General features: G+C 37.2%; 2 protein-coding genes across 10 annotated transcripts in view; both read right to left on the bottom strand.

The window, feature by feature from the left end:
• LOC138713749 (ankyrin repeat and death domain-containing protein 1A-like) overlaps positions 1-27,846 on the bottom strand; it is a 97,513-nt gene that overhangs the window by 10,187 nt on the left and 59,480 nt on the right. Inside the window, exon 2 of the mRNA XM_069846130.1 lies at positions 10,835-10,927. The gene's annotated coding sequence lies outside the window, so the exon portion shown is untranslated. The remainder of the gene's footprint in view (positions 1-10,834; positions 10,928-27,846) is intronic.
• Positions 21,355-27,846, bottom strand: part of LOC138713461 (golgin subfamily A member 6-like protein 22) — a 76,540-nt gene continuing 70,048 nt past the window's right edge. For all 9 annotated transcript variants that reach the window (XM_069845612.1, XM_069845642.1, XM_069845633.1 and 6 more), the window contains 3 exons: positions 23,764-23,838; positions 23,462-23,566; positions 21,355-22,188 (listed from right to left, as the gene is read on the bottom strand). In XM_069845612.1, coding sequence (XP_069701713.1) covers positions 21,661-22,188; positions 23,462-23,566; positions 23,764-23,838 — 708 coding nt within the window. In that variant the 3' untranslated portion in view covers positions 21,355-21,660. The remainder of the gene's footprint in view (positions 22,189-23,461; positions 23,567-23,763; positions 23,839-27,846) is intronic.

The raw sequence follows: 27,846 nt of genomic DNA, 5'->3' as shown, positions 1-27,846 counted from the left end.
GTGAATCTTCTTCTATTGTCTCTGAGGATAGATTTATACTGACTAAAAGAGCGTTCGACGTCACAAGAAGTAACTGGTACATAATTCAATTTCACAATGTCTGCTGGGGATAAGTCCAAGTTAATCTTCACTGTTGATTCACCACTCATCACAGCAACAACCTTTTGTAGTTCTTCATATCCAGGGTTTTTTGAAAGTACAGTGTCCACCTTAGCTCTTACTGCATCTGCAACTTTACCTCTACCACGATTCAGTTGTTCCACAGTACTATTTATAATTTCAAAACTTTCAGATAGTGAAAGGTGCCTATTTTGGAGACTTTTGAGCGTTTTTATGATGCATGAAAATGTATGCTGAATGTGAGCTAAGTCATTCTTCACACTTATGTCACAGGTAACTGTTTTTGCAGTATCAATTGAGACTGCATCTTCAGAGTCCAATGCAAGGAGAACATTGTTAATAGAGTCTATATGTTCGGCATAATATTCAACTGCTTCTAGCCATGTACCCCATCTAGTTAAAATTGGCTTTGGTGACAATGGAATTTCAGGGTACATTTCTTTCAACACGTTAACTCTACTGGGAGCTTTGAGAAATACTTTTTTCACTGATGAAATCAACAAATCTACTTTAGGGAAATTGTCTCTGACCACTTCTGCCACACGATGAAATGCATGCGCCACACAAGTAAAATGAGTCAATTTAGGATATACAACAGATAATGCTTGTCCAGCTTTGACCATATAAGGGGCAGCATCGCTAATAAAGAATAACACATTATCGTACATAATACCCTTTGGCCACAGGATACCCATAGCTTCGTTGAACAGTTTAACTATAGTTTTGTTATTGCACTTTTCTAGAACATCACAATGTAAAAGAATTCGTTCAGAATATTGTTCACTTAACAAACCGATAACTACATTACCAACAAGTCTACCTTCTTTGTCGGGAGTCTCATCAATGGAAACCCAAATTGAACTATCTTTAATTTCATCTCTTATCTTCTGTATTGTCTCATCGTAGATGGATGGAGCATACGTCTTCCTAAGTGTTGACTCATCCGGGATTGTATGTTGAGTATATTTTTCAAGGAATTCCCTGAAGACCTTATTCTTTAGTTTGTAGAGAGGAATATCAGCAGAGATGAGAGAACGGCACAGGTCGATGTTAAACTCAGATCTTACATTCGATGTTGTTGGTTGTGTTAAAAACAATTGTCTCTGCTTGGAATTTAGTTGTTTGTTGGCCTGATGTTTACTAGTTGTAATGTGTTGTTGCACCAGGAACTTTTGTGTAGATGATACTGCACACTGACACAAATTACAAAATAATATTTTATTGTCAGTTGATAAACCATCTTCTTTAAATTCTGAAATGTAACTTGTTAGTTTTGATTTTAAATTGACTGAATGACGTACTTTTGGCATATTTACCGTCTTTATAGTATGATTTACAAAACTGAACCTATGTGTACTCTGACTGGCATTTAACTGTTGAGCTGCACAACTGAAGTCTGTTAAAAATTTTTAATTAAATTAATACAGTTTTGTAACTTACTTTCCCATTGTTGATAGGACTGCTAATTTTCAAATAACTCTGATGTTAAAGGGATTACTGAACATGTGTTTAAATCTCTATTGTTGAAATGTATTTTTAAAAGTTAATGGAATTTTGTTTTGTTTTATTGTTAAACCTAATATAATATGGACTGTTTTATATGAAATATGGAAAATATATGGAAATTAACGAAAATATGTACTAAACTCTAAAATATGGAAAAATATGGAAAATAAAAGTAGGATTTTTCAACCCTACACATTGTGAAACATAAAGATAATGCAAAATATAAATTATATTAGCTTTATAAGTAAATATGTATTTACATATAAATCCTTTCCCTGTTCATGATAAAGCATGCTGTACTTGTACAAGAGCACAGCCATTCGGCTACCCAATCATTCACAGAATAGAAGTGATAAGCACAATAAACCTGAGGCTGCAGTGAGAGAGAGAGAGAGAGAGAGACTTAAGAAATTATATTGTGCAGTTCTGCGAATGCAATGAGACGGCAAATTGAAATACAGTTTGATTTTATATTATTTTCTATTTAGTATGTGTTGGTAAAATATATGTTTTATCTGGGAATATTGGCAACTTACATTAGCCAACTATAAAATAACGGTAGGCGCCATGTGCTACATCTATGTTGTTTTCCATGGTGTTATATAGAATTCGGTCCTTTTTAACATTTGAAAGTTACACCTAATAATTTACAATTTTTCTTTCCTTCGTTGGCTTCTGTGTGATGTATATAGTGACAAACACGTGGTTTTAATTTGCAGCCACAAACATTTTCACCATAAAAATAGTTGACACTTATCTGTAACTTATATTGGTAATTTGCTAGGGGACGTCGTTGCATGTAGACCACTTTTACACTAAACCTAAAATTTGCTTTCGCAGGATATACTAAAACCCTAAACTAACCTATCCTAACCTTTTCCTTAATCTGTGACAGGTTACGTTAGGTTAGGTTAATGTTTTAGTATACGTCGTATACACTAAGGTTAGGTTTAGTGTAAAAGTGGTCTATATGCAATGATGTCTCCTAGCAAATTACCTTTATATATTGTAATGCACTGTCTAGTTTTCCCCCTCCTATTTCTTACAAATGTAACACTCAAGAGGTCCAGGATGCAATACGAAAAATGACCACTTTCCTAGTAATTCGTCCTGGACCCCTCGCATATTATATTAGTAACTATAACAAGAGAGGAGGAGGGCTAAAACAGTGCATTACAATAGGATATAAATAGGGAAACGGGCCTATGTATGAAACGAATTTTATGTTGAAAGTAGCCTAATTGTGGCTGCAAACTAAAACCACGTATTTAATCACTATATAAACATCTCACATAAGGTAATGAAATAAAAAATGTGCCTTCTTTGGTGTAGTCCTAGCTTAGGTTTTTTTTTTCTTTTTTTGTTTCTGGAGAAATCAACACACAAATATTTATTCAAAAACTGTTTCGCGTTTACCCATTGGCGCAGCCACGGAGAGTGGTGGTGTGGATAATGAAGCTTTTGTTTCTTCAATTCATGGGTAATATTCACGATATTATATAACCAGCAGGGTAATTTGCTAGGAGACGTCGTTGCATATAGACCACTTTTACACTGAACCTAAATTTGTTTTTACAAGATATACTAAAACCCTAAACTAACCTACCTTTACCTTAATCCGTAACAGGTTACGTTAGGTTAAGTTAGTGTTTTAGTATACGTTGTATACACTAAGGTTCGATTTAATGTAAAAGTGGTCTACATGCAACGACGTCTCCTAGTAAATTACCTTCTTGGCTTTATTGTGTGTATTAGCAATATCCTGTCATGGCAATCAAATAGGCCTAAGGAAGTTTGATTCACAATATAGGCTGTAAACGGCCGTGATTTAAGCAGTGTCGTGTTCTTGGAAGCATGTTTCTCATACTAGCACCCTCTCCTCAATCCCTAATTAAAATTCTGGCTGTCACTGCCTTTAACGTTACAATGCAAGTAAATGTTAAATATTATTTCGTACACTTCAATCTTATATTCCAAGAAATATTTTCTCTGAAAACAGCAAGAATAGTTAATATTAAGATCGACCAAATACTTACTTGGAAGGTTAGGAAGACACAAAATGCAGTAACTACTAAAACAAAACGGTTTAACTAATTATTTATATGATATCAAACAATCCACGTATTATTGGAAAACACAACGACTAATAAAATGTCACAAAGAAAATATAAAACTATATCTATTCGAGAACGAATAACATAAACTTCCGTCTTGGCTACACAATTGCCACGTATCCACATAACTTAGATACAATGCTGCCAACGCTAATAATGTAAAGTAATTTCGATAAAGATGAAATGGAAGAAAACTAGATAAGTGGAAAGACTGAAACGCGATTATTTTTCACTAATCAAAAGTGCAAGGCATTAAAATGTTACAGGAAACGCTATTAGTGATAATATTTTATATCTATTATTGTCCGCCCTTATATTGGCAATGCACATATAAATAGCCGAGCATCGGCTTTTTTTCTTCCACAAGATGGCGGACTCACACACCACATCGTTCAATGTTCCTGTAATAGATGGCAGTACAGTGTCTTGAACCAGAGACATCTGCTGCCAGAAGGGCAAAATACTCCAGATCCACAAGGATAACAATGCTGCACCTTCCTGGAGCTATTTGAACAGCATTGCTTTTAAACCACTACAGGTTGCACAAAACAAAGCTCTATACTGATTCATGAGTCTGACTGGTTTACTAGAACATCTCAAATACATTAAGAACTCACTATGCCATATATACGTGAAGTTCTTATCAAAATTATAAGGAAGTTTTACAGTCGACTTCAAAGAAGCCCAAATTATTTCATTAAAAGAATTGGGGACTATAATGTTCAGACTGCACAGAACGCCGAATAATCTCACTGGTGGTCTTGTGATACAGTGCAAGGAAGCAAAAACAAATTTCCAAACATTTTCAAGGACATCGACGTCTTCGAATTTGTGCGAAGAAGAGATTCTGTGAACTAACAACACAAGGAACAACAACATCATAGTGCAGTCAGGGAGCCATGAAGTCCGATACTGCATCAAAATCCAAGAAGAATTAAAAAAAATAATAATAACAATTTGAACTATCTCATCCCATCTTCTAAAACACTGTTTCGGCATTTAATTTTTACCTCTTGTCTTGCTCCGAAATAAAAATAGGTGAATATTACTAATATGTGCATCTTAAATCTGAATTTAAAATCCAAATTTCCCCATCACGTACTATTTTCCGGGGAAAGTGAATTGAATTTTTTACGAAAAAACTTTTTTTTTTTAATTTATTACTGCTACTGATAAAATTACAACACACTAGGGATTCAAAATTTATAATAATACTTGAAAAATGTGTACTGGATACAAAAATGATGTTACATAGTATAAAACACAAAAAAACACAACAAAAATAAAAATATTTTTTGCGTATAATGAAAAAATCTCGAATTTGAACTTACATATAAAATAATTTTCTGAATGATTCTAGACAAACATTTATCTTACAGGAGCTGCCTGCAGAACAATCACTGGTGCACACTACCTCACGCACAATGTCAAACTCTACAGTGAACTTCATATACCCTTCCTGGTTGACCATATTCAAGATCTACAGACTACATACAGGAATAAGCTACTTCTTCATGCGAACCCTTTACTAAGAGACATAACATAAATTGAAACAAATATCTCCGTCTTTGACGGTCTTATTAATAAATTTTCTTCAGCATAACCTATTTATATTTCAATTTGTATAATCATACTTTTGTAAAATCAAAAGTCAAAGGACATAATAGGACAAAAACAAAATGTTAAAAAACGAAATAAAATAATAGGACAAAAATAAAATATTAAAAAACGAATTAAATAATAGGACAAAAATAAAATATTAAAAAACGAAATAAAATAACGCAAGAAAAAGAAAATAATAAAAAACTGAATACAGTAATAAAAACCGAACTGAAATAATAAAGACCGACGGAAAATAGTAGAAAACGAAAAAAAAAATGACAAAGATCGTAATTAAAAACTAAATGTAGTATTAAAAACGATATAATTTAATAGAAACGTAATAAAATAATAAAATGCGAAATCTAAATAATAAGCAAAGAAATGCAATGATGGAAAAACGAAAGAAAGTAATAAAAAACCTAATAAAATAATGAAGAACAAAAATTTAAAAACAAAATCAAATGTTAAAAAAAAGAAATGAAATAATGGAAAACGATAAAATGATAAAAATCGGAATAAAATAATACAACACGAAATCAAATATAACTGGAAAGAAATGATAAAAAGCTATTATGAAAGGTTGTATAAAAGCTTATATTCTTAAAAAAAAAGAAGATTAAAATATTTTGTGTAATAAAATCCTTCTGCATAATAATTGGATTACAATATAGAAATAATATTAATGGAATTCCATTGCATGCTTACTTTAGAAAAATTGAATAGCCGCCCAGAATAAGGTTGTAACCAGCAAATGCGAAATTCTTCAAAAATGAGGAAAAGCACATAAGTTAGTACTGTACATACTTTTAATTTCTTGTAGCAAGGCTGACAATCAGACATGTGTGCTGATTTTAACACGAGCACAAGCATTACACATAGCGTATCATTAACAACTTATTCACGAAGAAGTCAACTTATGAGAAATTAAATACAGTGAAACCTGTTCAAGACGGAAATGACATGGTCCTAATTTTTTTCCGTTGTAGACAGATTTCCGTGTTATTCAGGTGTGAAATTAAGATGAAATATTTTATCATTTGCATGAATGAAAAACAAAATAGTATGCTGCAAGTTGTAGGAATTACAAAACGTTCCGTTTAACACTACTGACATTAAATCAGCTTCCTGTCGCTTATTTAATTGATGAAAATCTCATTTCCTGTATAAATTGTATCGTAGCTCACTCATTAAACACTATAAAGTTTATTAATTACACTAAATTTAATATCTAACACTATACTATAATACTATACTGTATATCACAGCACATTATTTAATTGGACTAGGAGCCTAGAAGTCTTGAATTCTGGATTATCTAATTTCTTTGCCAGTTCAAGGGTTTGCTTCGCAGAATGGGTCTAGAAATTGGCATGACCTTTGAAAGGGCAAGAAGAATCCACTCCCACAACATTTCATTTATTTCTATGTACCTGACTAGTTGTTTTCTCTTTCCTTTTACGTCACTATTACTGACCGCAAGCCACTCACTCATGATACGGCCTTTATTTTTGAAAGTGTTAAGTTACACCTGACTTTTCCATTCCTAAATTTCAACATTATTTTCCATACGCTTTGTTTCTAATTTTCCTCGATGACTTTGACTTCATCATTTAATGATAGTGCAGCATTTTTACGCAACTTTTTTTTTTCATTATCACGAAATCACTAATACACTTGCGTTCTACCTCAGCTACGACTGTATACAGGAGTGAAGCATTCAACATCTTTGAAGGGACTCGTCTGCCTAGTCAGTAGGATAATAAAATTTATAACCACCAGGCCAACACACCCTCGCAGCTCAAAATTTTGCAAAGAATACTTGTTTTTATCTTAGTGACCTACGTATTTCGTACATTCATTGAAAGCACATACTGTTTCAAAATATAGTTTACATTAAAGTAGTGCGTCCAAAATATTATTTCCGTTTTGAACAGTAGCAGACAGTTTCCGTTTCCGCGTTGGACAGTTTCCATTTTAGTCAGAAAAAATTACACATAATACATATGAATTTCACCGGGACCAATAAATTGTTCCGAAATAGACAGGATTCCGAATTATTCAGATTCCGATTTGAACAGGTTTCACTGTATATTATTGTTTATTTAACGACGCTCACAACTGCACAGATTATATCAGCATCGTCGGTATGCCTGAATTTTTATCACGCAGGAGTTCTTTTACATGCCAGTAAATCTACTGACATGAGCCTGTCGCATTTAAACACACTTAAATGCCATCGAACTCGGCCGGGATCGAACCCGTAACCTCGAGCATAGAAGTCCAGCGCTATACCAACTGCGCTACCGAGGGCGACATGAGAAATGAGGGTTACATCCTTCTTCTAGGCTGCTATTCAAAATATTAAAGACATTGTAGGATTCATTATTTTAACTTGAAATCGTCAATCTTGAAAGGACACACAAAACTTTGGATTCATATACAGCGTGGACTTCATTTCGCCACGACCATTATCTTCAGTATTTTCCAGATCATCTTACTTTATGTTACAAATTTCGATCTTTCATTATCTTGTCATAAAACCTAACACACTCCATGTCACAATTTTGTCTTACAGTTAGCATAGGCTAGCTCTAATTATTTCAACGCTGCTTGATAGGAATTTCTCTTTCGATCATTTTATCATATTCGTAATAGAAAATACTCCTTCGTACGGATGCTTTTCTTCCTGGCGGAGAGAGAATAAACTCTACTACACCACAAAAATTCTGAAAATTCAGGCATTTCTGAATTATTAACGAAATGTGTATCAATTCATAGATAAAAGATCACTGAATTTAGGTTATGATTAACCAATATTTAAGCATATTTTATTTTAAAAGTTGTTATAATAAGTGATATTTTTACTGAAACGATTGTACAGACACATCATTTTATTTTTACTTCAATTTTTATTGTACCTGAGTTTTTGAATGTACTTCACTCCCACCCCTTCTACTAATGAAGTTCAACCGTCCTCCACACAGATCCAAGACTGCATATACAGTCAGAGTAGCCTTACCGTCACAGTACGTTCCAAAAATATGTTCGCGTTTTCCAATGACGAAAGAGCATTCAATATTGCATCATTTTCGCACAGGTACTGTCGTCCATTTGCCTACGTCGCATCCCGGTTTTCCCCACCTGCTTCTATTCGCCTCTCTGTAAAGGCTAGTGGCTGGACTGTCTTAGCTCTTTTCTGAGAACATTAATTTCTGTTAGGAATTGGACGTCTACGTAATATTATACCCATACAACTGTTTAAAATAACTTAAATAAAAGGGCCTCGTTAAGTAATTAATTGTCACGTGATTTCTCTCCTTTCTACGATCCTGCTACATAACCACTTGGACGGACAGTAGATAGCATGTCTGAGTAATTTTATCTTTTCGGATTGGGCAGAAGTGAAGATTGAATGTACAGTACGTAAGGTACTCTTTTACAGAGTAGGTAGGCCTACAGAATTATTTCAACATGAGTTACTAGTACGAAGGACGAAACTGGTAATTGGAATTACACACATTAGAACTGAAGCCTGTATCGAAATGAACCGCCACAATTTTGAAAAATGTGTTTAAATATCCATATTATGATTATTTTTCAATTTAACTTCATTCTCTATATTGTACGCTAATGTGTTGTAGACAGTATAATATACACTGCATAATGAATACGTCCATATGGACAGCTCAGTTCGTGAGTAAAAACACTCATTGTTAATACTGTACTGTATTTTGATTAAACAAAATCCTAATGAAAATTATCAAACTCAATAGCGTGATATTTCCTGGTTTACATAAATGGATGAACTACTTTTCTTCCCTCCTATACCTAGTAAAGTGATTTGTTTGTATATTACGCCATCGAACTCCAGTCGTGGAAGGGGGTAGCAACCGTTGATCCAAAGGTATAGCCAGGTTAATATCAGAAATTTTAATAAAAATAAAATGATGTCCTTGTATTACCAGGACTTGGTAAAATAGCGGTACCGTCCCGTTCGACACGGTCTGTACAATAATCACAAAGCTAATTTGGATAGTTCAAAACGGTATTTGAAAATCCATGTCATGTAATGTGAAATTACCTAAAATCTTAAAATAATTATGTGTTTTAATACACAGTTTTCTCCTCTTTTTAGATTAAGCCTATATGAAAGGGCATTGTCTTCATTTGCAATATGTTTGATCTTTTGGCAAGCCCGTTAGGCATTATAAAATGTGCCAACATTGTTGATTTCCTGTTAACTTCTTATTGCACCCCTGTCGTCCACCAAGCGCTACACAGGGCAAGCAATCACAAACCTGACAGCTGCAATTGTTCATATTCACCAGCTTTGATACCCGGTGAGTTCATCAGCATTGATTAATTCAGGGCTGGGCACCGGGAGCGAATCCAAACTCTAAACGGGGAAATAATGCATAGCACAATTTCAATACGGCGGTTGCTGCCGTCTGCTATACATCGAACTTTTCTGTTGATTTTCGAGTTCGTCATTTTTTTTTTCTGGTTATTATATGCTTATTTAAGTTGTGTTAACTCTCGCTGGTGGTTTTATATTTTATTTTATCCGTCTTAGTATTTATTTTATTATTGTAAATATTTTTGTTTTATTACTATTATTATTATTATTATTATTATTATTATTATTATTGTTACTATTATTTCTAACATCAACTTTAATATTGATCTCTTTAAAATTTATATAGAATACTGAACTGTACCCGAGTACGAGCATATGCTCATTTCGAGTATATATTCATATGTATCCATTTCAATTGTAAATTGTGAATAAATTTGAATTTGAATTTGAATTTTGTAACGCATTTTACAATGACTTGAAGGAAGTCGGATGTCATTGATAAGCTCTTACATGAATTAAAAATCATCCCCACTTCAATACATTTAATAGATTTTAATACACCGACTTTTTATGCAGAATAGTTCTTAAAAAATTTAGTTTATAAAAACTACCACTAGGAGGCGCATAAATAAACTTCAACATTATTTTGTTAATAAATAATTGGAATGTCTGCATATCATTAGTCGGGAATTTCAGTTTGCTGTAGGTACTGTGTAATAATAATAATAATAATAATAATAATAATAATAATAATAATAATAATAATAATAATAATCTAAATATTATGTCTAATACATTGAATGCCTTACTTCAAGAAGACCCAGGCAACAACTGCGATAAAATCAGCAAAATCCAGTGGATTGTCTTTTAGTGAAAGAATTATGATACAAGAAATCTGAAATCCATTATTGAAATGCAAACACTATTATATATATGCAAATTAGAAAAAAAACTACAAAATAATTAATATAGTGGAACTTTAACTATTATGACAATGAAATCTACAGACTACGTCTAATTTTGTTTGATCGCACTTAGTCCATGTAGCCTATTAGGTTTAGAATTATATCTGTATGTTAAAGAAAATCCTCATAGTAGCTTGAAATACGACTTCAGCACTGATATTTATACTTACTCTGCAAGGAAACGTGGAGAGTTACAAGACTGGAAAGAAGTGCGCAGGGGAATGCTGAAGCTGCCAAGGCAACGAAACTGACGAATCAGGAAACTGGAACCAGAATTCACTGCATCACACACACAGCTTTTATGGGAACTTGTACACAAGCAATTTACACGTAGCTACGCTATACTTAAACTGAACAATTTACAAGTGAACTAAGATATGTTACTAATACATTTGACAGATACAGTATATTTTGTGTACAAATCCAGACTGTTTCCTCTTCTGTGTTACTGAAAGCGTGCAACAGTCTGCCGACAAATTACTGATAGCATTGGTTGATCCTTTATTCACAGAATATGAATCTCAGAGAAAAAAATTAATGAACACAAAAACCTTTAAATATTATCTGAAATGAGGAAACTACCACATTTTGAATGATTACGTCTAGGCCTAATCGTGAATCAGAGGAAATAAGAGGCAGATTCGTGGCGTTTGACTGAGCACTCTACAGGCCTGGTTTGTAACACGTCACTGTGGTAAAGAGATATGGTAACTACACAAAATGTAAGTAAGAAGGATAATAAAGTTTGTCTTCGAACTATTGTTTCAGTAAGGAAATGCTAGAATTGCTGCAGGATACATAACTTACCAATATCAACCCCACTTACTATGAAACACAATAAGATGCGTTGCAAACACTGGATAGCAAAGAAGCTGGCAAATACTTCAAGAGCCAAGCCCGCAATGCAGCAAACAGCTACGGGATTCCCAACCACAGCCCACAACGCAAGGTCACGTGATTGCTGTAGCAGGCTTTGGAGCATGATCAATAAATAAGCCATTAAGTCTGTGACGCGACTGAATCCTGGCTGGATGAACAGTGAAACATGTCACGGAGGAAGACAAATACAAATAAATGTGAAGGAAGGAAGAAAATATGTGCTAACGGATTTTGATGTAGACTATGAGTTACGACTATGTACACGGGCCACAGGTTTACCAATTAAATTCTGAAGTGTGGTGAGCATAATGCTTAAAAAAGAACAAAAAACTATTGTTAGCTAAGAGAGGGACAGATGTCATGAGTTCATCTGTTCTGGAAATGAGCAGCTTGGGCAGCTAACCATGGAAACAAGAAGTTGCTGTCCAGCAAATTGTGATGAAAGCAAACAACATAGATACCGGTACAGACGGAATGACATGCAGATGTCACCTCTGGCAGAGCTGATACACATTTTGTGAAGCGGGTCGTAACACAAACACACCAGGACTGGCAATGTCTCTGGCTACTAGAAACATCAACGACTCCTTTCTAGGGAATCTTTTCGGGTTATCAACCTGTGCTGAGGTTTATTAGAGGCAGTTGAACTCGAATTCGAAAGCCTCAAATCTTATGTCATTATCATGTATGTGGAGGAAAGCCATCGTAGTGTTCGTGTATGGCTCGCTTGTCGCCCTCATTTCTCAGAATGTTTGCCTCACAACAGAGAAATATAATACTGCCCATGTGCCACTTTTCCACACATTCATTAATATTTGATCAATAGCTCCATGGTAACCAGGGAAAACAACACAAACATGGAGTTTTCTACGCATGATATTGATAATTGTAAATCAATACTATGTGGAAGCCCCGGTCGTGGGTTGGAATCCAGGTCAGAGCATAACACTTACGTTACCGTCAATGTTTATTCTCGACTGCCTTCTGTATGTTAAGCGTAATGTTCATAATCTTCCTACTATTCATAATTATTCAACCCATTGTGAAGCAGCTTGACACTCCACTGACAGCTCGTCAATACTATTACTAGTAATTTATTATTATTATTATTATTATTATTATTATTATTATTATTAGTACTATTATTATTAATAATATTATTATTATTATTACTATTATTATTACTACTATTATTATTAATATTATTATTATTACTACTATTATTATTACTATTATTATTGCCATTATTATTATTAATACTATTATTATTATTATTACTATTATTATCTGCAGATGTATTAAATATGCTAATTTGCATGGATCGAACTAGGATCCATTTAATGTGTAGTATATACTTCTTTAGTTTTTATGTCAGTTTTATTATTTATGCCATTTGTTAAGATATGTATCATACTATTCTCGTCATTTGCATATTTTTACAATACTGCTTATATGATTCCAGTCTTCATTTATATGATTTCATTAATTCATTTTATTTAATTGCCATTATTTTAATTATCTCTCTGTGCTAATTTTAATAATTATTTGTGCTATTTATTTTGTTGCATTTGGTCAATGATTAATGTTGGCTATTATATTGATTGTATTTCATCTCACTGCCATTTTCTATCATTCATTCTCATCATCATTTGTTGTTTTGTTTTGTTTTGTATCTTGTGCTGAACTGTAATTGGCCTTGTGCTGTTGTTTTGCACGTTAATATTCTGAATAAAATAAATAAATAAAATAAATAAAATTAGTATTATTATTATTACTATTACTACTATTATTATTATTATTACTACTACTACTATTATTATTATTATTATTACTATTATTAATTATTATTATTATTATGGAAACCATTTGGTTTGATCTGATCCTTCCCATAAGCAGCTCCCCTGGTGTAGATCCATTGACATTCGTGTCAGTGTGTTGCCTCAGCAAGAATCTTGATAATCGAACTTCCCACGACCGATAGAGCCTCCTCAACGAGTTCTGCACTTCACAAATTTGGCGTTCGACTGATCCATTAGAAGATGGATTGTACGGGGCTGTAGTGGCATGTTTAATTCCATTCCATTGTAGGAACGTATTGAATTCCATTGAAGTAAATTGTGTGACTGCTGTTGATGGCAATCCATGCGTGTCTAAAATGCGTCTGAGTGACACAATAACGGCTTGGGCATTTGTACAGTTAAGCCGCACAACTTTCACCCATCTTGAAAAAGCATCTACTAAAACTAGGAAGTTTTGCCTCTGGAACGGCCCGGCCAATCCATTATCAGTCAAATATATAATTTGGGTTCTTTTCCCCCACGATGAGCCAGTTTGCTTAGGCAGCTTTGGTCGTGGCAGCTGACAAACTGCACAGGTTTTAACAATACTCTCAGCTGATGCACCAAAACCAGCCACCAAACATATTTAGCTACGACCTAAACTTTTCATATTCAAAATTTCTGGATTGCGGTATTGGAGTAATTTAGTACACGATTTTGAAGATTGGGGGGGGGGGAACTACTATTGAGCCCCATAACAGACAGCCATCTTGTACTGACAGTTCCAAATGTCTACCAATAAATGCACCAAACGATGACTCTAGCTTTGCTCTGGCCAATCATCTTTTACATAAGCAGGCCTATGGACTCTTGGCAGAATGTAATGCTTGGCAGTTTCTGTAGCTATATCAGATGATGGTGTTGGGAAAATAGACGGATCTTCCAAGAAAGCAATAATATTCGGAATCGCAGTTGTAGCATCTGGATTGCTACTCAAACCATCAACATTGCGAATTTGAGTGCCTGGTCGATGTTCCAGTCGATATCATATGTTTGTAATGAAAGACATCAGGGTGACATTCCAGGCGATACTACATTCATCTCACCTCCTTTTGTTGTCATTGTAGGCTACTTTTCTATATAAGCCTATGTATGAGACATGAAATATCTGTGGGGATCGTATAACGGACACCATATTGTCAGCCACCGCTCTCTCTCTACTCCGCTCCTTCTAGCGTAATTTTTCATATAACTTAATTTAGGTTATCATCTTAAATAATGGAAAAGTCTTTAAATTGTGTTTAATTAAATATTAGTGTATTTAATACTGTAATCAAATTTCCCCGCGCGCCAACAAAAAGATACCGTAAAATGATACAGAAACTATGCAACGGAATGCGCCACTGTTCAACGAGGCGATAGCTAATGCATGCAGGGAATTGAATTGAATTTAAAGAGGAGAATTGGGAGGACAAATTTAAAAGGTACGCGAAACGCGTCCTTGGAAGGGGTTCGGGGCTGTAAGAAACTAAATATGTGAGCTCCAAACCTGTTGGGCACTAGTCTCACTCTGGGTTACGCTGCTCCACTGAAGGAGCTCTAGAAAATTTTGAAGGGGAAAACCGAAAATGGACGTAACCTCTTAGGTAGGCCTACCACATACGCGAGGGGACGGAAATGTGATCAAGTGATCACGGGACGGGACGAGGAGGAAATGGCTGGTGTAAATCTGCACATTGAAATGAACTGTGTCATTTCGCAGTGCAGGAGGAGTCGAGAAGACTCTGTCGTCTGTTGTTCGATGACAAGGCAGGTGAAGACCGTCAGAAGAGTCGTCGTGAATTCTGAATCTGCAAATTGAAAGGTTCCCTGTCCTTTCGCATTGCGACTACATGAGGGACATCGCATATGTATTTCGTAATTTTATAGACTCTGAACTAGGGCATTACGTCGTTTGTTAGAAAAAGGAGTAATTTATGGGGAAGGGCATATAGGTCCTTGGCCCATTTCTCTTAGGGCTCATCCCGACATTTGTCTTACGCCTTAGGAAAACCACGGAAATACCTTAGGCAGGATGAGTTGTCTCAATATAGTAAGAGACTAGCCAATTTGGCCTTTAGGCAGGAGGTCGACTGATTTATGGATTTATGATAGACGTAATTATTAATTAATGTAGAATAATTACCGGGGTCATGGGGATAAGAATGCAGGTCCGTGGCCCATTTCTTTTAGGTTTCATTCCGACATTTGTCTTAGCGACTTAGGAAAATTTACGCCTTAATTATACAAAAACTTAAGACAAGAGAACACATAGACTACTTATAATTCACAGAAACAACGAGCGTTCACATTCTACCTAGATAAAGACAAATGACTACACAGACACCTGGATTCACTGATTTCTCTGCTAACTTGTACCATTATGCTGTACACAGCCTGCGCACTTCTTCTTACTATAAAACGTAGACTATAAGGCGGCGACACGAATCCCCCAGCAACACTTGCAAACGTTCAACATTATCAAAATTACCCAGCTATCCAAGTACCGCGGTGTACCCTATTGCCTATGGCTGAATTCAGAAACGCGTATAGAGTGTTAGTTGTGAGAACTGAGCCTGAGGGAAAAAGACTTTTGGGGAGGCCGAGACGTTGATGGGAGGATAATACTACAATGGATTTGAGGCAAGCCGGGTTCTCTAAAAGCCATTTGTAAGTAAGTACACGCTTTTTGTTGTCGGTGCTTTTATTGTCTACAGAACTTGTTTCACTAAATATTTACGGGATTCTTCATACTGATTATGCGGAAACTCAACGTCACGAAATTGCACAAGCAGCCCTTGAAAGTAAGTCGTCGTCATCAGCAACATGGTTTAGGCCTTCCGACTTGTTCCAGCCTCTTCTCTGAACATCTTTGGTTGGTCTTCGCCTGCCTCTCTCCGCTTGTGGCCTTATGCAGACGTGGTACGCTACGACTGAAAATAAGGAAGCCACAACAACTGGAAGGAGCTGGTGGAAGGACGGTGTGTTGGGCTGTGCAGTGGCGGACTGTAGACTGTAGGCTGTTCTGTAGATAAGTCTCTCTTAAATAATAAACATCTTCAACACCATTTATAGAATTAGCCGTCGTAATAATATTCGTAAAATACGGGATGTTTGGAGTCGCAATGGAATTCATATCTGACAAGTTTCTCCGATCTCAAATATTGGACAGCCCATACAACAGGGGACAGCTGGCAACATTACTTGTAACTCACATCAGGAACGACCTTAATCAGCTGCCAAGAATAGTGGGCATTCAGGAGTCCTCTAAAAGCCTTAAGCAATTAATCAAACTCTTTAGTGAGATATCATAGAACTGAAGTTGCAGGCCTACAAAAATTACAAACTGGAAGAGGAACTGGAAAATATACATAGGCTATAGGCAGGCACTTTGTGTAACATAGGCCTATTATTTTGCGAGGAAGCCTAACTTGTTAGCTACAGGACTAAGTTCCTTCAAAACCGTGAGTTTTCACTCTCAGATTCATTCTCGTGTTGTGTAGGGCTATACCGATTAAGAGTGGGGGTGGGGAAAAACCCACACATACAGAAGAAACTGATGTCCATACCGGATACTTATGTCGGCAGTGGAGGTTAATGGAAAGAATAAATCAGGCTCAATTACGTCTGATGTTAATTATGTAAGCTATGTATGATCACTGAATACCAAAAAATATCTCAGGGGTGTTCAATGCTCTGTATTATAAGTGTAAATGTTTGATTCAGTATGCAGGGGTGTACAGGGAAACGCATTTGCCTATTGATAGGGCTATGTTAGGCCTAGTAGGTAAGTTTTCCTCTTCCCATATCAGAGATATAAACTCTAACCAAAGAGTTTGTAATATATAACTAGAGACACCAACGGCGCTAGTTTCGCGTACAAAATTGAACAACTGTTCTGCCGCCATTAAAGGGAGTTGAAGCTTCGCCGGAAGTACGAGCAGTTCATGCTTATTGAGGAATACGAATAAATATAAGTACACCTGAAGGGAAATAATGAGAAAGTGGTGAAATACTGCGCCGCAAATAATTGTCCGAACATAGCTACTATTGTAGGATGCTCAGAAAAGCATGCATATATTAATATTTGGAAGAATGTTCCAAATGCAGTTCCTCCTTTGAATGTGTTTACAGAATGTCGGAATATTTCTTGGATAAGGTTTTTCCAGAAACACATTAATCAGGTTTATAAGGTTGGTTTCAACAATGTATGTAAGGATTAGATGCCATCACATTACAGTGGATTATAATAGCAGAGTGCATAAGAAAATCCTCAGAATATAGGCTATCTGTCTGAAACTGTTTTGTATCACGTAATTTCCGTTTTGTACAGTGTGTACTTCTAGTTTTTGGTTGTATTATATGCAAAGAAATTAGTGAAAATATAGCTGATGGCCTACCTAGGCCTATTATTACCACTACCACTAACTAGGTCTCACTACTACTAGGCCTACTATTGACACAAAAACTAGACACACTACCACTACACCTACTATCACCACTACTACTACTCCTACTATTACCACTACTACTACACCTACTATCACCACTACTACTACTCCTACTATTACCACTACTACTACACCTACTATCACCACTACTACTACTCCTACTATTACCACTACTACTACACCTACTATCACCACTACTACTACTCCTACTATTACCACTACTACTACACCTACTATCACCACTACTACTACTCCTACTATTACCACTACTACTACACCTACTATCACCACTACTACTACTCCTACTATTACCACTACTACTATTCCTACTATCACCACTACTACTACTCCTACTATTACCACTACTACTATTCCTACTATTACCACTACTACTACACCTACTATCACCACTACTACTACTCCTACTATTACCACTACTACTACACCTACTATCACCACTACTACTACTCCTACTATTACCACTACTACTACACCTACTATCACCACTACTACTACTCCTACTATTACCACTACTACTACACCTACTATCACCACTACTACTACTCCTACTATTACCACTACTACTATTCCTACTATCACCACTACTACTACTCCTACTATCACCACTACTACTACTCCTACTATCACCACTACTACTACACCTACTATCACCACTACTACTACTCCTACTATTACCACTACTACTACACCTACTATCACCACTACTACTACTCCTACTATTACCACTACTACTACACCTACTATCACCACTACTACTACTCCTACTATTACCACTACTACTATTCCTACTATCACCACTACTACTACTCCTACTATCACCACTACTACTACTCCTACTATTACCACTACTACTACACCTACTATCACCACTACTACTACTCCTACTATCACCACTACTACTACTCCTACTATTACCACTACTACTACACCTACTATCACCACTACTACTACTCCTACTATTACCACTACTACTATTCCTACTATCACCACTACTACTACTCCTACTATCACCACTACTACTACACCTACTATTACCACTACTACTACTCCTACTATCACCACTACTACTACTCCTACTATCACCACTACTACTACTCCTACTATCACCACTACTACTACACCTACTATCACCACTACTACTACTCCTACTATTACCACTACTACTACACCTACTATCACCACTACTACTACTCCTACTATCACCACTACTACTATTCCTACTATCACCACTACTACTACTCCTACTATCACCACTACTACTACTCCTACTATTACCACTACTACTACTCCTACTGTCACCACTACTACTACTCCTACTATTACCACTACTACTACACCCACTGTCACCACTACTACTACTACACCTACTATCACCACTACTACTACTCCTACTATTACCACTATTACTACACCTACTATCACCACTACTACTACTACACCTACTATCACCACTACTACTACTCCTACTATTACCACTACTACTACTCCTACTATCACCACTAATACTACTACACCTACTATCACCACTACTACTACGCCTACTATCACCACTACTACTACTCCTACTATTACCACTACTACTACTCCTACTATCACCACTAATACTACTCCTACTATCACCACTACTACTACGCCTACTATCACCACTACTACTACTCCTACTATTACCACTACTACTACATCTACTATCACCACTACTACTACTCCTACTATCACCACTACTACTACTCCTACTATTACCACTACTACTACTCCTACTGTCACCACTACTACTACGCCTACTATCACCACTACTACTACTCCTACTATTACCACTACTACTACACCTACTATCACCGCTACTACTACTCCTACTATCACCACTACTACTACTCCTACTATCACCACTACTACTACTCCTACTATTACCACTACTACTACTCCTACTGTCACCACTACTACTACGCCTACTATTACCACTACTACTACTCCTACTATCACCACTACTACTACTCCTACTATCACCACTACTACTACTCCTACTATTACCACTACTACTACTCCTACTGTCACCACTACTACTACTCCTACTATTACCACTACTACTACACCTACTGTCACCACTACTACTACTCCTACTATTACCAGGTCACCACTACTACTACTCCTACTATTACCACTACTACTACTCCTATTATTACCACTACTACTACTGCTACTATCACCACTACTACTACGCCTACTATTACCACTACTACTACTACGCCTACTATTACCACTACTACTACTCCTACTATCACCACTACTACTACTCCTATCACCACTACTACTACGCCTACTATTACCACTACTACTAGGCCTACTATTACCACTGCTACTAGGCCTATTATTACCACTACTACTACGCCTATCACCACTACTACTACTCCTACTATTACCATTACTACTACACCTACTATCACCACTACTACTACTCCTACTATCACCACTACTACTACTAGGCCTACTATTACCACTACTAATTTTATTAAAAAGTCTGTACTGACCTCAAACTGGTGGTCATTAGCTACACAATGAATAGATTGTTTTATGATAAAATTTATTCTCATTATATTTTAAATCAGTTTCCAGAATTTTTATGATCTCATATTTCAATACTAAATATTTTCGAAGTACCATATACCTTCCTATTTCTTTGCATGAAAGGACTGAAATATAGATCATTTTAAATATTACAGTAAATATTCATTATTAAGTCCTTAAACAATACTAGTAATACTGAAAATTAATGTTGACATTGCCATTATTCAATATTCCGCACACTTATCCCGAGTGTATATGGGTGATGTAATTTATTGTTTAGAATATCGCCAAAGATGAATCATTATAGTAGTTTAATAAATATAGCGCTCCTCTGCATTCATGTTCATTTCATCACGACTCATCCTTTGTAAAAGATGTTTAAAACAGTGTCTATCACCATGCTACATCAATGTATTGTGGTACTGTTTTCGAATTTCGCGCTGCAAGCACTCCCTTTAATGGTGGATGCTAGCCGATTCAATTTGTGACATTTTTCTTGCCTGCCACTCACGGGTATGTGTCTCTAGTAAGTATTACAAACTCTTTGACTCTAACTTCACGCCTTCACCTCTTTTACAATATGGCGATCACAAAGTAGACGATGATAAAACGTGTGAGTCTTTGAAGTTATCAGTGGCGTACTTTATGGACGTAACTAATACAAGTTTCTTGGCCTGGATGTCGAGTTCGTGCTGGAACAGTGATGCCAACGGAAATGCTTTTCTTCTCATATTGCGAATAAATTATTAAGCATAAAAATTAGCCGCAGAATTGATGTGCGTGTGAGGAACAGGAGCAGTAACGGAAGTCAGTGGCGTATCAAGGTCATTGGACAGGGCGAGACGACATACTTACTGTGTTTGAAATAGTCCAGTTCAGAAGCTGATGGATCAGTGGCGTATCACGATCACACAATAACAACAATACTGCAAGTTTTAGACAAACAGTGATACCAACATAAACAATTTTAACATATTTTTATTTGGATATTGTGTACAGCAATTTGAACAATAATTATAAAGACAATCGACTATTGATTACAGTAATAATAATAATAATAATAATAATAATAATAATAATAATAATAATAATAATAATAAGGTATCAAGCTCCAACCACAACAAAGCCACACAACACGAGAGTAACGACAGCCTAGAGCAATGAAGTAACAGCATTACACGCAGAGCAGTGATGCCAACATAACACATTCCCGCTGGTTACTGTGGTATAATGGAATTGCTGTCGAGTTGGCAGCACTGCGCCTGCTCAGTCCTGCAGCATGGCCGCCACTTCTGTGCGCCCGTACAGACTCGCCAGGTCCAAGGCCGTCCGTCCCTCCTTATCCCTCGCCCCCCGCTCAGCGCCATGCTGCAACAGCAGCTGCACCACTGGGGCGCGGCCACGACATGCTGCATAGTGCAGTGCAGTCCACTGGTCTAGATCACCATCAGGCTCGCTGGGCCGCGCCCCAGCTGCCAGCAGCAGCTCACACACTGCACGGTGCCCACCGGCTGCAGCCGCATGCAGAGCTGTGCGGCCAGATGGTCGTGACTTCAAATCCAGCCGCGACCCGGCAGCCAGCAGCACCCTGCACGCATCCTGGCGGCCTTCACATGCAGCCAGCCACAAGGGCGTGCGGCCATTACGATCCTCGGCGTTCACCAGGCTGCCTGCATCCAGGAGCAGCTGCACCCTGTGTGTGTCCCCCCGCTCCGCTGCCCGGTGTAGCTCAGTCCTGCTTTGGCTGTCCTTCTGCTCCAGGTTGGCCAAGATCTCAGCCGCAGCTCTGAGCTTCTGCAACAGACAAAACAATCTGGTCAGAGGAAGCTCAGTCAGCTAGGTGACAGTTCACTAGGCTGAGTGAAGCTGATGGCAGTAGTAGTGACAGTAGCAATAACTACAGTAATGTCAGTAGTAGTGACAGTAGCCATAACTACAGTAATGTCAGCAGTAGTGAGAGTAGCCACAACTACAGTAATGTCAGTAGTAGAGACAGTAATCACAACTACAGTAATGTCAGTAGTAGAGACAGTAGCCACAACTACAGTAATGTCAGTAGTAGTGACAGTAGCCACTACTACTGTGATGTCAGTAGTAGTGACAGTAGCCATAACCACAGTAATGTCTGTAGTAGTGACAGTAGCCATAACTACAATAATGTCAGTAGTAGTAACAGTAGCCATAACTACAGTAATGTCAGTAGTAGAGACAGTAGCCACAACTACAGTACTGTCAGTAGTAGTGACAGTAGCCACAACTACTGTAATGTCAGTAGTAGTGAGAGTAGCCATAACTACAGTAATGTCAGTAGTAGTGACAGTAGCCATAACTACAGTAATGTCTGCAGTAGTGAGAGTAGCCATAACTACAGTAATGTCTGCAGTAGTGAGAGTAGCCATAACTACAGTAATGTCTGTAGTAGTGATAGTAGCCATAACTACAGTAATGTCAGTAGTAGTGAGAGTAGCCATAACTACAGTAATGTCTGCAGAAGTGATAGTAGCCATAACTACAGTAATGTCAGTAGTAGTGACAGTAGCCATAACTACAGTAATGTCTGCAGTAGTGAGAGTAGCCATAACTACAGTAATGTCTGTAATAGTGATAGTAGCCATAACCACAGTAATGTCTGTAGTAGTGACAGTAGCCATAACTACAGTAATGTCAGTAGTAGTGACAGTAGCCATAACTACAGTAATGTCTGTAGTAGTGACAGTAGCCATAACTACAGTAATGTCAGCAGTAGTGAGAGTAGCCATAACTACAGTAATGTCAGCAGTAGTGAGAGTAGCCATAACTACAGTAATGTCAGTAGTACTGACAGTAGCCATAACTACAGTAATGTCAGGAGTAGTGACAGTAGCCATAACTACAGTAATGTCAGTAGTAGTGACAGCAGCCATAACTACAGTAATGTCTGTAGTACCCTATTAGTGGTAGTGGCATTTCTAATCTGAAATCTAACATGAAGTTTGCCCTCCAACTGCAGCTGGTCGCAATCTCTATTGTAACAGTTTGTAACAATCATTGCTCAGTAACTGTAACCATGGCAACAGCTCACACTTACTGCTGTCTTCTGGTGCTCCGCTTGCAGTTCATCTGCCAGCTTCTTCAGTTCCTCCCCCTTCGCCTGCAGTTCTTCTTGCAGGACACGCAGTTCCTCCACGTTACTCTGTAATTAAAAACAAATCTGGTTCAGAAGAAACATGACTATGATGATGATGATGATGACGATGATTTTATAATAGTAATAATAATAATATTATAACAATTAGGCCTATTGTTTTTATCATTATTAAAATGTGCAATGACTGAGTGCAGCTGGTAAACTCCCTCGCATCTGTAACCATGGCAACAGCTCACACTTACTTCTTCCAGCTGGCGCCTCATCTCCCGCCCAGCCTCCAGTTCTTGTCTCAGCTTCTCCAGCTGATCCTGGTAACTCTGGAATATAAACAATTCTGCATTAGAGAAAGCTCAGCTGGTTAGGCGATAGTCTGACTTGAAGCAACAGGTTTCATGAAGGAATCAAGCTGAAGGCTGGTATACAGCATCAGGAAGTGAGACAACAGCTACCAAAGGATAATGTTTGGATAGAGGCTTTCAAATAAAACCTCTCACCCTGCCTATAATTTTCCCTAAAGAGTTAAATATATATTATGAGTCCTCAAATAAACTGAACATCTACAGGAAGTTGATCTTCATATTCGTGATGAAGTTTTAAGAAATGGGCCACAGAAAATGCCATAATTTGTATTTTCATGATAAGTCCTAAAAGAAATGGGCCATGGATCACCTAACTACCAGAACATAATTCAGACTTTCATAAGCTCTAAAATAGATGCGCCATTGGTCATCTAGACCAGTGTGCGTCAAACGTTGTGAAGATGCTGCCCATTTTTTGGGGAGACTTTTCATTGCAACCTCCCCGTCCCTCCCTTCCGTATATGTACCTGCCTCAAAAAAAAAAAAAAAGTCCCTACACAATCGAAAAAAAAATGATTTCACTGAAAACCAGTCGATAGCAGCCAACTTGTAAAGTATCGTACCTGCGAGATGAGAAACTAGAACATGTGTATATATGTATTTATTCACACTGCAATGGGTATATACCCAGTGGCAGTGGTAACAAAATACACTCAATAAAGACAATAATAAACACAATTAATAAAATATACAATTAATAATAATACTAATAATTAATACTAACAATAATTTATAATAATGTGAATTTCTTTCAAATCAACAATAGGATTTTATTCTTCCAACAATAATTCCTTTCTACAATTCACCTTAAACGCTCTCGTCAACAATTGGATTTTCACTCAACACAGTATTCGTTATAGCACTCCACCGACGACAATGACAATTTACTTGGACTATTACGAACAACAATGAACTGTTAATCTTAACTAATATTTACAAAGCACTATTTACAAATCAGAACTATCAGTTCTCAGTTCACAGTTCTTCTAGCTCAGTCACTCGAGTTCACAGTATCTCGAACCACAGACCTTCAGAGACAGTTCACTGTACTCGAACTCAGGTCCCTCCAACTGCGGTCCACTGCACTCGAACTCAGGCCTTCGGATGCTGACGCAGATGCGGACGCACACTCGAGTCGAACTCCGGCACACAAGTCTGGCTTGCTTGCTCTGGCTTACTCACTGACTGAATAACTGAAAAACTCTCCTCGAGTTCGCTGGCGTTTCTTCTTTTATAGCAAAATCATAGTTGCGAGAAATTTCTACAGGTGTGTAGAGAATTATCTGGATATCTCCACTTCGACGCACTTCTGGAAGAGTCGGGAAGGTCCGTTCCCCATTCACTGCGTTAGTAGCAGCTGCGCGCGCAGCCTCCCCTCGCGTGTGCCGCGCGATCTGCTTTCTTGCGGGACGCTGGTCGTGAGTTCGAATCTCACGTCGCTGTCACAATAATATGATAATTTATAATAATATGCTAACATACTTTCCAATTTATTCCATTTTGCTTCTTAGACGAGCCTTCCTTATAGATATATCTTTCCAGCACTTTGAATTGTGGTTTGCAAGACCAAGATGTTAACATAATAATAATAATAATAATAATAATAATAATAATAATAATAATAATAATAATAATAACAGCCCAAGCTAGAAGCATCAGATTTGCAAGGAAACTTGATTTCTGGGTGACATCAATTCACAAAAAAAATTCATTCATTCTATTGTATTACATGAGCCGATGAGATGTGAAGTGGTAGAACGTGAATCTATTTATGTTCGGGAATTTAAAGTTTGGGTTTGGATGCATTTAAAAATCGTCGTTAATTTTTTCACTAAGTTTTCCTCAAGTATAACATAAATGTATGTTAATAAGGCATTGTTGTTGTATTTTATAATCCATATATATATATATATATATATATATATATATATATAATACTTACACACTAGGAATACACCCATGCATGTAGCTAGTCAATGAGTAACACTTTGATATTGGTACCTACATTCATTAATTTATCGTTGTATTTTCACAAACTGTCTGCAATGAAGGCAATACTGGTCAACTGGCCGCCATTACCTTGACTATACCGGCATTACCTCCAGGTGAATATAACCTTTCGAAATGGATCTCATGCATTATGTCAAGGGATATCCTGGGTGTTCATTTCAAAGTGTGTCATGACGTCACTGTTGTTGGGTCACCGATTTGAAGCGAGTTTCAACTTATATGTTAGAGAAGTTGCCTATTATTTAAGGCGTTCTTCAATCTGAACTTGAGAACGTGTACGGTATAACTTGAACGTCGTAGCAACAGATGGCGGTCTGTACGGTCTGTGTGCTACCATAACTCTTTCGAACTGTGTTTTGCGCCGGCAAGTCGTACGCAGGGTATTTGTTAGCGGTAGGGACACGGCATGTCTCTATCGCTTGGTCCGAAGGGTTGTGGGTTCGAGTCCCGTCTCGGGCATGGGTGTTGTGTTTGTATTAGTGTAAGTAAAACAAAGGAAACAAATGAAAACGAAAACAGAAAACAGAGATAACTTTGGTAAAGGGCCTCTGGCCGGTCTAAATTAAAAAAAAAATTGTCCTCACAGCGATGTTGTTGAATCGGCAACCACCGAATTTGTCCGAAAAGGTAAGCATTGTGACGAGAATAATCTGCTGAAGCCCAAGATCACGTGAAGGCAGATTTGCTATTGTCTTCAGAAATCAGTTCATTACAACGTCTAACACAGCTGCAGTTTTCATCTTCAAACACTTCAGCAGGCGTTACCACAGCCTTTTTGTGACATACGCCTTCCCAATATTGCGATCTACCTTAGCTTTCGCTCGTTTATGTATCGAATTATCATGCAAACGTTTCTTCCCCCCTTCCACTTGAATGAGTTCCTCAGTCACTGGCATGATCAGTACAGCTTGAAGATGATTCCGTAGATGTATACAAACATAACTTTAACATAGCAATAGCAGTCATAGCACACGATTGGTGGGAAGCTACTAGCAGGTGTTTTGAGTTATACCGCTACACCAGTAGTGGCACGGCAATTACAGTTACTGTAAGAAGATCTAATCACCTTTCTACCGGCTAATCTCTGAAATAAAATGATCTCTTCACCAATTAATAGCTGACGAGAACTTGGTAGCAATTCAAAATGAATATTTTTTTAAGTTATAACACTTTGCCTCTCAGGAGCTCAAATAAATCATGATAAATTTAGCTATGTACTGTATGACACGACAAATACAGAGTATCCTTTTACACACATATAATTAAGTTTGTACAGTTTTAAACAATATATTACAGACTATCATCCAGAAGAAACTGAAAACAATTATGACAGCCACAGATGGACACTGAATCTGATTTTAGACAGATGAGTTGAACTGTCTGAAATTCCACACAGTATTAAAGAAAAACTCCATAACTCCATATATTGGGGTCCCTATCACCACGGCATGGCGCGTCCTCAGGTTGCGGATAGAGGAGACGGCCTCTAGATATGGAGGGTAGCTGCGAATATATTGAATAAGCAGTCGTGGACAGCCGATAAGGGGTGGTCCTCCAGCTTGGGAGTTGGGCGAAGGGCTAACAACCCATCACCGTAAAAAACAGCTTGTTACGAAACCTAACAAAAGCCTCGGGGTTGGAGTTACAGGAGAATGGAGAAAGTTACACAACGCAGAACTGCACGCATTGTATTCTTCACCTGACATAATTAGGAACATCAAATCTAGACGTTTGAGATGGGCAGGGCATGTAGCACTTATGGGGCGAATCCAGAAATGCATATAGAGTGAGGCAGGAGGGAAAAAGACCTTTGGGGAGGCCGAGACGTAGATGGGAAGATAATATTAAAATGGATTTGAGGGAGGTGGGATATGATGGTAGGGACTGGATTAATCTTGCTCAGGATAGGGACCGATGGCGGGCTTATGTGAGGGCGGCAATGAACTTCCGGGTTCC

Source organism: Periplaneta americana, chromosome 2, assembly GCF_040183065.1.
Source record: "Periplaneta americana isolate PAMFEO1 chromosome 2, P.americana_PAMFEO1_priV1, whole genome shotgun sequence".
Classification (NCBI taxonomy): domain Eukaryota; kingdom Metazoa; phylum Arthropoda; class Insecta; order Blattodea; family Blattidae; genus Periplaneta; species Periplaneta americana.
This window is presented reverse-complemented; position numbering and strand designations above follow the sequence as displayed.